We start from the raw sequence: 15,194 nt of genomic DNA on the forward strand, positions 1-15,194 counted from the left end.
TATGAACAGGCACTTCTTTAATAAGAATACAGTTGAAGATTATATATACATCAATTTTTTTTAATTTTTTTTTCTTACAAATATAGCTTATACCAAAATAACATTATGGAATCAATTTGATGTGCCATTTCTTTTGCACAAAATCAAAAGACGTCATGGCGCCATTAGTTATGTTATCTCTGGAGCAGAGATAGAGCCAGTACAACACCTAAGATTATACATGTAATCCAGCGTCAGTCTATCTGTCTGTCTGTTTTTCACTCATATTGGCATGTATTTATAAGACTAGAAAAGGTTAAGATAAAATATTTAGGACATGTTGCTTGATTTAATGATTTTTGTAAAATATCTTGGAACATGTTGCTTGACTTAATGATTTTTGTTTAATACCATGGTACATGTTATAAATCTATCTGTCATTCAAATATCCTTTAACCTGGTTTTAAAAATAATTCATAAATCTGGTATACGAAATTTTCTTTGCCTGCATTGTCAACATTTTCAACATTGCAATGTCAACAATGTTCATAGCTTGTGTCCACAGAGTATAATCATTTAATAAGAGAGCAATTCCTACACATGCAAAACAAATATTCAAATATGATAAAAGATGATTAATGTAACTGTTGAGAAAAAGAAAGCAATTATGTTAAACAAAGCCATAAACGAATCCATCTGTTTACAAGATTTTTTCTCAGGACATCCACATTGATATTTGTCATCTTCTTCATTAACATCGGCTTTGAGATTAATTTCATTGGCATAACACTTTTCATTCTCAAATTGCAGTTCCTTTTCTCTTGTAACGTAGTTTGGGTCCTGATCATGATTAAGAATTGGTTTAATAATAGGTTTTAAAAGAACGGATATGATTGTGCTTAAAACACACAGGAGTAAATGGAATGCTACGTATATCGTGAGGTAGGGCACGTCGGTAGAATTTCGTGGCATGGTTTCCTCGAATAAGGTTAAGAAAACGGTGAATGTTAGAAAAAGTGTTAGACTGTAAGTTATTCTCTCCCCTGAATCAACTGGAACAAAAAATGTCAGTGAATTTAAAACAGCAAGTATTATTATTGGAACAACAATAGTCAATGCGATGTAAAGATATCTTCTCCTGAAATGAAGTTTGTAAACCACTGTTGTTAAATCGAATTCTTGGTGGTATACTTCTGTATAGGTAAAATTCATAAACTCCCATTCTCCATTTTGAAAAATGAGATTAGTATCATCGGACGTCCTTGATTTTGGAATCAGTTTCTGGACCCAGTCAGTAACTTGCCATGCACCAACAATAATTTTACAGCACTGCACATCAAAAGGAAATTTGGAAACTTTGATGACGCACGAAAGTTTGATTTTTCCGCCAGGGTACCAGGTGACTAGACCATTCGAATTCAGTGTTACAAAGGGGTGGGGTTCTAAGCCATGGATATTTTCTTCGGTATACCACATGGTAAAATCCGGAGTCCAGATCTTTTCATAAGGAACTGTAATCATTTTTAGCCCATTTTCTTGAGTCTTGTTCCAAATTAGAAATTCATCATACCACTGAATATTGCACCAGCCAAAAAAAGATATATACTGCAAACGTTCTTCAACTTCTTGTACGGAATTGATAGAAAAATAGAAACTTACATGCACTGCCTCGCTATTATTTTTCCTTGGTTTTATCATAGAGCTATAGTTCTCAAAAATAGCTTTTTCGACGCTTATAGAACATGAAGAAGTTCCCAAGCCGAAAAACAAAATCACTATTGTCAGATTCAATTTCATTGTGAGTTTTGTCCAAAACTTCAAACTATGTTGATTTATATAAAGCCTTTCGCTTTAACTAATTGTCTGATTCTCTTTTAATAGTTTTACGTAACTCACTGGCGTGATTTCCAATATTTGGAAAATTTAAATGTACTGATATTATCTCAAACAATCATTCGTATTTCGGTTTAAAGCGGTCAATAAGGTGAACTCTTTTCAAGATGCCGAATGCTGGAATGAATTTGAATAAAAGTAATCAATAAAGTCCATTCGATTTGTTTACCTAGTAGATGATAGTTGATAACCCATGATTCTCTTAATACTGCTTGAATTGAGTTTGAATGAAACACCAAGTTTGTAAAACCCCCTCATTGTTTAAATGTCACTCAAAGGAAATAGAAATCTATGTATTTTATATGATTTTATTGACAATCAGACAAAATTTTTCATGTAAATAAACCCATTATTACACTATTAGTTGTAGTCTTTACTGCCGTATATATACATTAACCAATATACAATAGTTTAAAACAAGTTGGGATTTTTATGTAACCTGAAAATATATGTTGGTTTATATAACATTTATTCGCAATTCAAAACGTTCTTCAAATTATTTCATTTTGAAACATAAGTATTACATTTTGTACACATATGCATAAAGGACCAGGACATCATTTTTTAAAATCAAATAGTGTAAAAATTAAGGTTCAAATTTCACATTCTGCTTCTTAAAACATAAAAGACAAGAAAAGATCTTTCTTTCAAAAGTAATTTAAACCTATATGCTTACGACAAATTATTATCAGAAGCATTATAATTTTTGTTGAATTGTCTTTTTGCCATTTAGAAGTTGGATTTCAATTAATGTAAGAAATTCAAAAAAATTGAGGTATTTTTACATCATTCATTTTTCATACGATTATTGAATCTGATCGGTTACAAATTTCTTTTGAACACTGCATATTAAGAAGAATCTGAAGTGCACTTGTACATAGCAGCCGGAAATATTTTGACTGACTTTACATATATATTTTCAATTTAATTTGTGAAAAAAAAAATAACGAACTATTTCCTGCATGTCCTGTTTTTTCGTTTTGTTTTTTTTTTTAAATTATCCTGCTTTGCTAAATAAATCAGATCATCTGCTATGGCAATGATGTAATAATGATATAATATGACAATGATGTAATAAGAAGTAAAGAAATCGTCATACGTTTGGAAAATGTCAGTCTTTGAAATAAACGGATCTGAACAACAAATAATCCCACCAAAACAGGTGAAATCCGTTAAGCTGTGAATTCTTAGGAAACGAATGCATGAAAAAAGATCCTGGGCGACTACAGAATTCTTTCAATGTTAGTCCTCTTACTGCCAGAACTGTGTGTAATGTGTGCAGTTGATCATGATATGCCAGAACTTTTTCTTACAAGATACAGAGTGTATTTAGTATGTCTTTGTTAAATAAACTAATCAACAATTTCTTTAAATTATTATCAGGTAAGGTAAATTATTGACAAACGAGTTGATGAAACAATGATGTCAGCTGTCTCGTTTAAATTCATATTTTGTAAGTTCCATGGTCGATACAATGACACTGTCAGCAAATACAATTTATCATTGAGTAAAACGCTGACTGGCGTTTTAATACTAATTGTTAGTCAATTATTTTTACACTGAATTGACGATGGATTTTCCCGTTATTTTCCGATCATGACAAGGAACACACGGCGGGTGTGACAGGTTGGCAGGGGATGCTCACTCCTCAATGGCATCTGATCATACCTCTGATATTTTTTAGGTTCGTGTTTGCACTGCTCCTATTTTTTATTGTTTAATGGACTTTTGATCTTGAATACTGTTCCTTATCTCCATATGTGTCATAAAAATGTAAGCTTAATCCTTAAAGATTAATTCTTGACAGTAATTATTTGATAAATAACCAAATAACAAAAACAAAAACAGCAGACTATTCGACGTTTTTGCAGTATGTTGTGTTATGCATTAAAAGGCCGTGATACGTTTTTATAGGTTCGGTTTGAAATTCAGATGAAGAGATGTAAGAATAAGATTCAATGTTTTTAATACTTAGAAAGACTTGTCAGGTCAAATATATGTTTTAACCAAATACAGATTCTTTTACAAGTTGTGAACATGTATGCCACACAAAAGCCATAGGTCTTTCTTATCAAAAGTTATCAGCAAGGTTTAAACCTTAGCAAAAAAACTGACAGACAGAGAGGCAGACGGACATGGGAAAATCTATATACTTCCAAATTAAATCAGTTCCAAACATTAGTTATTGCACTTTTTAAATTATTTCATCATACATGATTTTTAAGGAAGGTCTCAATTAAACACCTTATTCAAAAGCAATTTTAAATTGTCGTCATGCAAGGGTATTTCTCGAGGAAATACTTGAATATCATAAAAATATTTCGTTTTCGTGCACTTGAAGATGACCTTCTAGATTTTCGATCAAATATTCATTCGATTTATCAATTGTCATATGTTTTGTTATCTTTAAATTTATTTAGTGAAAAAAAAAACCCACAGCGGTTCTTATTTTTTTATTTGTAAACTTTATGGTTCCCAAGCTTTTTTTTTTAAAGTCCCATTTATTGAACACAGCTCAACAGTGAAACTGTTAATGAATACCTTTATTCTGAACAGTGATTGAGTATTTTTCTCTAACCCGTCTTATATTCAAAAGGTTTCATGCATTTAGAATTTATCAATTCTTTATTTTTAAATTGAAGGTGCAATGACATTTATTTTATAGCTACAATGTAATTGACTAATTGATTCCAACAATTATCTATAATTTTGACATAAATTCTTCATCATAGCTTTAAAGTAGAATATTTTTTCAAAGTAAGTAAAGAGTATAAAAACATTTTCGTAATCGCCTTAGAATCCTTGCAATTGGAGGAGAAAAAAGGAAATATATCAAAGGATTAATGCTGTTGTTGCATAAAAGAAATAAGTCAAATAATTTTTGAAATTCCACAGACGACAAAAGTCTGCTGTCAAGCAAATATAAAGCATCGAGTATCGTGTAGAGTAGAGGATAGCTAATTGTGAGAAGATACACCATTATGATAATGAGTAGCATCCATTTTCTCTTTCTGTTAAAGGAAAATTGTGTAAATGACAAACTTTTCTCACATGGAAATAAACTATCAAAATAAAAGGAACACCAGCTATATAAATAGCAAACACTTATTCAGCCCAGTTCTTCACATGTTCAGACAAGATATTTTCTAACATTAATATATGCTGCACACTATAAATACTGGTCATTAACAAAGAAATAAATCCAGATTATTTGAAAATGCTTTAAAATTTTTCTAGAACTCATTTTTAGGCTCTTAAGAGGCATTACGACAAATATATAACGGATATACGAAATAAATACCATATCGAAGTTAGCGGTGTGTAAGAAAAGAAAAGTGAAGATGTCAAATACAGAACGTCTTAAAGGAATTTAAAAAAATGAGCTTACAGGTTTGGGTAGAATCATGATATAGCGTGAAGATACGGCTAAAAGGTCAGCAAATGCCAACCAGGCGATTGCAGTATATGTCGCGATGTATAGCGTTTTAGTTTTGATGATGAAAGAAAGGGTAGTGATATTTCCAATAAAACCAAGTATGAAGAGTATAGCTCCAAAGATGAAAACGTCTTCGTCCCAGTAATGAACATTCAAGGGAGAAGATGTATCCTTGCACCGAAATAAATCATCAATTGTGAAACTGTTCTTAGAGCTTCCTGTCCCAGTAGGGTCCACTGAATGGCCTATAAAAGTCATATTCTTCGGGCAAATTTCGCTAGAATTTCGCATTTCCACTTATCACTCTGAAAAGAAAAAAAACCCCGAAAAAATAGACACATGTATAACAGGATTAGCTTCAGAACTGTTACTGTAGTGTTATGGTTTTATATACCCCCAGTATTAGTCTTTGGCCATAATACGGTAGACGTCGTTATGCATATAAAGTACACTAAATATGGCGCAAAATTTTATACAGAAAAATAGGGATGTTTCTGCCACTTTTCGGTATTGAATTATCAACTAACCTTCTATTCCCTAATTCTAAACATACTTTATAACCGACCTATATATTTTATCCACCTCTAGGCCCTATTTTTAATTGATTGACCAATGCTGGAAAGTTTAAAAATTTTCCCCATATTTCGCTATAAGTTACAAGATGTTAGAGTGAGGTTTCCCGAATTATATATTGACGGAAAATAAGAAAATAAAATTATTTTCCGAAATTGGCTTGTTGAAAAAAAAATACTATTCATAAAGATCTTTTAGACATGATTATTATATGAATCGATATACTGGTGTATACAAAGATTTTAAAACTGCATTCCCTTTAATATCATATTTATAGATTTAGATATCTATACAAATATATCCCACAAGAAATGGAGATTATGACCTTTCTTCTTTTCATCATTAATCCCCCCCCCCATGAAGAGTATACTGTGCGAAAGAGAAAGAAAATAAAAATGTATAGAAAATGTGTGCTTCAAATTTCCAGCCCCGTGGTTATCCGGGTTAGAATAGGTCCTCAGTACCCACGTGCACTTGCTTGTCGTAAAAAGCGACTAAATGGGGCGGTCCTTCGGATGAGACCGTATAAACCGAGGCCCCGTGTAACAGCAGGTGTGGCACGATACAGATCCCTCCCTGCTGAAAGTCTGTAAGTGCCGAGCATAGGCCTAAATTTGCAGCCCCTAACCGGCAATGGTGACGTCTCCATATCAGTGAAATATTCTGAAGAGGGACGTTAAACAGTATACAATCAATCAAATTTCCAAAATAGCCATTTAGAAATCTGTATTTGTTTCAAAAAATAAAAAAAAATAATGTTAGCAGATATCGTTAATAAAAATTTTATAAAAAATAGAACTTACGTGGAATAAGATTGGAAGCACTTAACAATATCCCTGATGCTTGAATATCTATACCTTGGTCAGTTCACATGCATCACACTATGACGTCAAACTACCAAACCACAACTCAAAACAGATAAGAAAGTTCAACTCGATATCAACTGGAACCATCTTCAAATCGGAAAACTCTGCTGGACTAAATAAAATTATATTCAGTTCATCAGTTCTGTATGTTATTATCTATGATTGATTCCAAAGGGTATCTATATGTCAGAATAATACCTGTATGGGCTAATGATCTGAATAAATGCAAAAATATGTCTATATGTTTACAGTTAAACTGTTATACAATCTATTGGTAGACACTTCTTGCATTTGTTTTCTAATTTTTCAAATATTGCCAGACATTTTTCATAAATTATTCATGCAACCCATCAGAGATATAAGGTCTTGCAAGATTTTTAATTTTCCACTGTACCACATGGCACCATTTGATAAAAGAATCAATAATTTGTAAACATGATAAACATGTATCATACATGAAATAGAAAGATGTCACATAATTCTGTCTCTTATCTCTAGAAAAATGCCAGCAGCCGGAATTCCTCTGCACATTAATGGAATTAGATACCTTAACGGATGTTGAAAGTAATTAGCATTAACGTAAATATAATTGAAAAAGTTGTTTAAATCAATAATTATTTCTATGTTTCATTATATAAATGCATATTTTTTTTATTTAAAAGATCGACCCGTTGGAAGTTTAGAAAACGAAATTATATATATTAACGTAGAGCCTACGTTGTATGACATCATAACCAGTGAATGTGTCTAGCCTGTGCTAGATCCATTATGACATCATAATTGATTCAATGTCACATTTTCCCGTACTTTACAGCTTCAATAGAAATGGTAGAAAATATATTCACAGAATTCAATTTAAAATTATGCCGAAATAATCTTTATTCAATTTTTTAAAAAAAAAATGCTTAATGAAATATGTTTCTTGAATTAGAGAAACCTGTAGGCACCTTTCAATTAATAGATCTTAACCTTAATTAAGTTAACAAATCCAAGACCATCTTGTGTAATGAAATAATAATGTATACAACTTACTGTAATAATGTAAATGGTATGTATGTAACTATTTTGAAGGAATGCAGCACTGTTAAGGCCTACTATGAGAAATCAACAGAAAATAGACATGCAAAAAAGGGAGACCTTTTTAAAACTGAATTTATTTTAATTAAGCTATTTTATTATCACAGAACTCAAATACTTAAGGAAATAGCATAGTATAACCCACTATGTACAGTATGAAGTTTGGTCCCATCGATGGACAGTCACGTGATGAATGCATAGTTCGTGTACTGAATGTAGGTCATGAACAAATTTCAATATCGCAAGGGCATACCCTAGTTGAAATTAAAAATTCAAGCTAGTAATTCTTTCTGCATACTTTGTAGTTTCTGAAAAGTGCTGCTGCTTTGAATAGAATTCGCGTTTTAATATTTACATTTCAGGTAAATAAGCAAATGTCGAAATATGTTTGACTTTCACTAATTATTTTGTGTACTTATAAAATCACGCCTTCGATTTAACGAAAGCAGCAGCACTTTTCAAGTTATGAAAAATAATCTTTATCTATAGTCAGAAAATGGTTAGGATATATTAAGTGTATGCCCTTGCGTAAGTACGATTTTATGAGGCATCTCATTGTGAAATATGCGTAACCTGCACATAAAAACACGATATAATTGATAAAATACATTCTCTTGATAATTAATGAATAATCGCACTAAACAAAGGATAAACATTGGTATTAATTGACTATTTAAACCCTGATAAATAATATTCCATTTAATAATAAACGCATTTTTCATTGTTAAAAAATTCCTCAATCTGCCCCTCACAGCACATGAAATACCGAAATGACGTCATGTTTACAAGTTCATCGCGATCAGTGGCTTGTCTATAACCAGCTACATGGGATTTAACTAGCAAGTTTTTTTTTTAAAATGCATTGATAAGTTTTATTGTTGTTTATTATGCTATTACAGATAAAAGTTGCAAACTATTTCATTTTCAGGTATAATGAGAAATACATAAAAGTCATATTTTTGTGTGACGTCACAGTAAACTATTTCCGTATAAATTAAGCCTCGCCCCCTTATTCAAGCCTTAACAATGCTGCGAATGCAAAATTCCAAAAAATTTTCAGTTGCCAACTAAATAGTTGTAATATATTGATGAAATGTGTCTAAGTCAAAGATGTACATGTTGTAGATCGTGTGATCGTATGTACATTTTGTGATATCTATCATGAAATGATGTGCATTCCTTTTCATAATTATTTGTTACTCATCGATATTTATCCATATCCATATCCATTGATTACAAATTTACAATTTTTCTATTATATATGATCTTTTTAAATTAAAAGTACAATTTTTGATAAACATTTTCAATCTGAAAGTAACCCCAAACAGTCATTTAATAATTAAATCCCGTGTAAGTGCAAAGAGGTCAAGAATATTAGAATCGGTAAATTACCTATCTCTCATTAGTTAGAGGGGAAAGGTATATATTTTAATCACTTTTTGTAATCATTTGGGTATGTTCGTTATCATATTAAAAATTGAAAACATTGTGACAAAGACTTCTGAGAAATATTTACAAATGTAGGGTGGAAAATTGACTGAAAATAGAGTTCATTTGCCTATAGTTTTTAAAAAGTGGACTTATCTTTTATGTCAATTATATAAAAAAGAATTTATTCTAGGGAAATATTGTTTGATACTGTTTAATTAATAAACAATAAAAACAACGATGTTTAAAGAAGTAATTTTTTCATTTTTTGTCTTCTTTGCATGACAAGTACCCCTGAAAATGACTGAAATCGTGAAGTCGTAATATGTAATAATCATTCCATGTTTAACTGCCTGCACTACATTTAATAACAAGGAAACATGTCATGAGCTTTTGACTGATTGATAAGCGGGTGCTAATTTATCATTATGAAATGTTTGAAAATCTTGTGACAAAGACTTCTCCGACATAGATTCTACCTTAAGTTTGACTCCAATACTCCATTTTTCCCCTTTTTTCACATTTTTTACTCCCCTCCACCAAAAAGTCATCTACTAAAAAGTGGTGTGATTAATTTGATTTTTTAAATATCAATTATTATTAATTATTTATTTATTAATGATTATCGTTATCGATCTAACGATACAAATTATGTAGGAATAATATTTTCTATTACATGTAGATGAAGCAGTAAGCGATAGTACCCAGCTAATAATATTGCATATGTACCCTTCATCGACTAGAATAAGATAAATATACAAGTCATGTAAACATATTATACTACTAGATTAAAATGCTAAATTCTATACTAAAGAATGAATGTAGCCTTACCAAGTTATCGGAACATAGGTATATTATGATATCTATTTCTGACAAAAAGACAGTATGATAACACCATAATTTCTACTTATAAATAGAGATACATCGAATTTAAAATTCTCTAAAATGTATTCATATCATTTCACTTATTCGATATACATGTATTTTGAAAAAAAAACATTACAATCACGAAACTAAACTAAATTAAATGGAACCCTTTTTAAGCATTATACAGAAGTCATGTAGCTACATCGAAATTGTGCCCTCTCAACTGCCTACTGCATCAACAAATCAAGTATCCTGCTTATGACTCCTATCAATGAAAAAAGAAAGCCCGAGAGAATAAGATCCTTGGAATATTGTAAAAAGACAACTATATTAAATACGGTACACAAAGTTATTTTAGCCCGCTTTATTTTCACCCTTTCAATCTTGAAATTTTGCTCCGGTTTAAATTCAGCCAGTACACTTTTGTTTAAGAAATTATACTGTTTTCTTTGAATCTAAACAACCGAGGTTGGGGTGAAAGGGGCGAAAATAAAGCAGGGCGAAAATTTCCCTGTATATAGTATGTGAAAATCTAACTGTTCTGACGTATTTTAAAACTTACATAAGATTAAGTTTTGATCACCCTACTAGGCTACGTGTACTGCAATACAGGTCAAACTAGGTAGGTCTCTTTGTGGCTGTAACTTCTTAGGCACTACCCGAACACTTACTCTTAAGTAGATAAAATTACCGATCGAGAGGCCCAAACAAAAAAATTACCAATATTTAGCATCAATTTCTAGAGGTATCTTTAGCAATATATTGGTATTTATTTTTTTGCAATCCATTACGCAATTTCATGCAGAAGATGTACATATTTATATATTCATATGAAGCAGAATTTGTAAAATCGTATGTGTGAAAAAAAGAAAACACTTGTTGTGACCTTCAACTAGATATTTAGATTTATCGACGAGGTATTGGCAATTAACAATGGTCATTTCCATTCCTACGTCGATACAATATATCCTGGTAAGCTTGAAATAAAACATACCACAGAGTCTGAAACATCTGTTTCATTCATGGATATTTTTCTTTAAAAAGACATTAGTGATGATCTAACAAACAAACTATATGAAAAACGTGATGACTTTAACTTTTCTATCGTCAACGTCCCTTACTTATGCAACAATATACCATCATCACCTGTATACGGAGTGTATATATCTCAGTTGATTCAATATGCAAGAGCATGTTCTACTTATGAACAATTCCTAAAACGAGGTCAATTATTGACAAGCACGTTGATGAAATAAGAATATCAGCCGTCTCGTTTAAAGTCATCATTTCGTAAGTTCTATAGTCGATACAATGACCTTGTCAGCAAATACAATTTATCATTGAGTTAAATGCTGACTGACGTTTTTCATATTAATTGTTAGTCCATTATTTATACACTGAATTTCCCGATCTTGACAAGAAGCACATGCACATGGCGGGTGTGACCGGTCAGCAGGGGATGCTCACTCCTCCATGGCACGTGATCCAGCTCTGATGTTTCGAAGGTCCGTGTTTGGTCTGCCCCTGTTTTGTATTGTTTTACGGACTTTGAGATCTAATACTGCACGTTATTTCCATATCCTTCACCTTAATTAAAATGAAAATGCAGAAAAGCATGAACACTTTTTTGAAATGCCAATTTTAATTGTGAAAGTTTATCTGAAAGTGATATAAATAAAACGCGACTAATGAAAATTTAATATACTTGTGCAAAGCATCGTGGGTCATGTCCTGATGAATTAAAAAAAAATCTTAAATTCAAATCATAGGTGCTGCAAATTAAAAAAAAGATTGCAGTGATGTGGGTTATTGGTGGGATTTCATTGATCAGTATCCTTTGATATACAATACAATGAATTTTAAAAAAATTCTTATTTTTACTGACAGGAGTAAATATATAGTGGTGGTTGGTTTTTGACAATTATGATTCAATACTGCAGTACAAATTACGTGTACTGCAGACTTAGCAAAATAAAATTTTCTCCCTCTCCCCGTCTCTCTATTTTCTTTCTCTTCTATAATAAGAAGGGGTAGTTTCTGCGTGTACATAGAAATACAATGATTAACATACGCAGTAAACATCCGGGGTCCACTCCATCCCTGCCTCTCCTCTCTTGCCTAAGACAACACACTTTTAATTTGCTAAAGTACATATGCCGTACATGCATATCAGGAGCTTTAAATGGACTATTGGTCAATCAATATCAATCAGAGTAAGCTTTATGTTTAATAAGTATTCAATAAAATTGTCAGCAACAGAATAATAAAATAGACACATTTCGTTTGCCTCATGGTTATAATTTTGCCTGTTTTGTAACTGTTTATGTTTATTATTTAAAATCAAATGTAATGATGTTTTTTGTTTTCCTCATGAAATTTTTATATGATTTTTTTTATTAATTATAATCAAAATCACAAGTGTGCAATGATGTTTTTTGTTTAAAATTTCATCTCTTTGGTTAATTACTTTAACTTATTATATTTGATTAGATAAGCATGGCATAAAATTTTGTTTTCTTGCAAATTAATGCGCGTAAATTATTTGTGTTTGCACTAAAAAATAACATATTTTGTATTAAAAAACTTAATAGGCAATAAAAATTTTTTTATATCAAACTTTTTCTGATTCACAAGTATCGATTAGTTTAAAATAATGAAAGAAAAAGGTGGGGTCAATGATGTTAATTTTGAAATATTTGTCAAAATATGTGATTTTCGGGCAAAAAGTGGTGTAAATTTGACCTTGACTTCTTTAATATGTTTTCATTTTTTGGAAAAGTTTGTTGACGGAAGGTGTAAAACTTAGTCTAAAAATATAAATTAAGACCTATATTAAATATTTTTAGCAATATCAAAACGGAAAATATTCTCCGAGTAAAAGTATGTGAGAAAATTTCCATTACATTAAATTTTATAAATGTGCAGATTTGCAGAATTTTCTGCTAAATATCCTTCCACCAAAAGAAATAGTCCTCATAAATCTTGCTTCTTTGTAGATTTTTGAGCAGTGTTTTGATTGAATGTTAAACAATTTACATTGTTGAATTTAAATATGTTATAAAATTTGAATTTTAATAAGTAGTTTTGAAGTAAAAGCTTCTGCGTAAACTTTTCTAAAAAGCTGACGAGTGACTTACCTTAAAGCATCCAAACAAATACCATATTTTGTTTTCCTACATTTTGTAACATTATATTTTGTGTTTTCCTCAAAGCAAAACTGAAACTCAATACATAAAATGTACCGACAAAAATATACTTTGTTACATTTTGCGTTAATTCTATTGCAAAATAGTTTACAATGTAACACAAAATGTTATAATCCATAAAATATTATTACATTTTGCGTGATTACATTCTGTGTTGATCTCAACGCAAAATGTTATAATTTAAAAGCAAAATTTAGTAGTCCCACTTTATTACATTTTCCGTTGATATTACATTTTGCATTGTAACAGAGCTCCTGTCGTACTGATAACTTATGTGCGACTAGTTGAGAATTTCCTAAGTAGTCAAAGTACGTGACAATTGCATCTTTCATGAGCAGGCAATCACGGATCAGAAGTTCCAATGACAGAACATTCACACGAGGCAGTGTTTTGTATTATGTTTTATCATTTTCATTTCTGCTAAGTAATTAGAAAACAATATCATGACAAGCAAGAATGTTTCATGCATTATAAGGCAATGGGAAACTTCCTTTAATTTTTGTAATTATGTTATTTTATAAACAAGATAACGACATCTGTATCACAAAACAGCGATGGCTCTTATTACTATCCCTAATCACACAGTATTTTTCTTATCTTATGTAATGTAAATGTATATGTATATCTAATGAAGTTAAAGACACACAGGAGGTCCCACATTCTTGAGATCCCCTACGTTACATGTAGAAAAGAAAGTTGACGATTGAAAAGTTGAATTGAAAGGGGCATTAATTAGGCTCTTTCGTCATTTGGCCTGTTTTTAAGAAGAAAACAATTGTTTGTGTCTTCAATTCGACATTTAGATATGTCGAAGATGTTTAATCAATGAACGGAAGTTATTTACATTAATTACCTATTTCATATTTCCCAGTGAGTCTCAAATACAATACACCACAGAATCAGCCATGTCAATTTTAGATGTTTTATCGAATTTAGACGATAGTTATGGACCAACAAACCTCTAAATTATATGACAAGGGATATGACTTTAAGATTTTCTCTATCACCATTTACTTATTTGTGAAGAAATCTTAATCTTTCACCTGCATAACGTGTTTACATCTCCCACCATTATATTATTCTATATTCTTAAAATACCTTGAGTACAATAGGTTTAAACCGAGACATTCTTCTGAAAAATACGTTGATGATGCAGGAAAAATATATTACAAAATAAAGAAGTTGCTACTAGCATAAAGGAATTCACATATATGTCATTTCAAAGTTCTAGTCGATGTCATACATCATAAATGTTAAGTCTGTTATGTTGTCAAATTTATATGTAAATGAACATACGGCACCTGATCCCATCTTTGATGTTTCGGAGGTCCGTGTTTGCCATGCTCCTATTTTGTATTGTTTTATGGACTTTGATACTGAATACTGTTCGTTATCTCCATATCCTTCTTACAATATCTTCGGGAAAGAAGAACTTTCATACAGGGAATGCAATGTTTCAGCATGAAAATGGTATGGGGATGTATAGACTATCATAGTTAAATCGTTTTTATACATTCTAGAAGAGCAAAGAAATAGAGGGTAGGGGGTAAGTTTTATCATATTATCATAAAATGTGTAAAATGTATGATTACCAAAATCATTATAAAATTATAGATAGGCACAAATTAGTCATAAAGAAGACGTCAAACCGTGTTTGTGTTTAAATTATAAAAAAAATATACCAAACTTATTATCAAGAATAAAATGTAACCTTTTTTTTCTCCTAATTTGCAAATTTAATGTAACCAATTACTTTATATGTTTAACAATGCAAAAGAACATGGTTCGCTCCCTGTAAATTAAACCGAAGGGAATATACATATTGATAGTAAAATTCGCACCCCTCTTTATAATTAATAAGAGTTCAAA

General features: G+C 30.9%; 1 protein-coding gene across 1 annotated transcript; it reads right to left on the reverse strand.

Moving 5' to 3' along the window:
* Positions 1–594: 594 nt before the first annotated feature.
* On the reverse strand, positions 595–1,776 carry LOC134271041 (neuronal acetylcholine receptor subunit alpha-7-like). Its single transcript, XM_062753306.1, has one exon. The coding sequence runs from the start codon at positions 1,774–1,776 to the stop codon at positions 595–597; it is 1,182 nt and encodes a 393-aa protein (XP_062609290.1).
* Positions 1,777–15,194: the final 13,418 nt, after the last annotated feature.

Source organism: Saccostrea cucullata, unplaced genomic scaffold (genome assembly GCF_032062105.1).
Source record: "Saccostrea cucullata isolate Sc308-1 unplaced genomic scaffold, CSIRO_AGI_Scuc_v1 ctg3502, whole genome shotgun sequence".
NCBI lineage: Eukaryota > Metazoa > Mollusca > Bivalvia > Ostreida > Ostreidae > Saccostrea > Saccostrea cuccullata.

Excerpts from the sequence above, each read along its gene's own strand:
- LOC134271041 (XM_062753306.1), bottom strand. The coding sequence starts at position 1,776 with ATGAAATTGAATCTGACAATAGTGATTTTGTTTTTCGGCTTGGGAACT.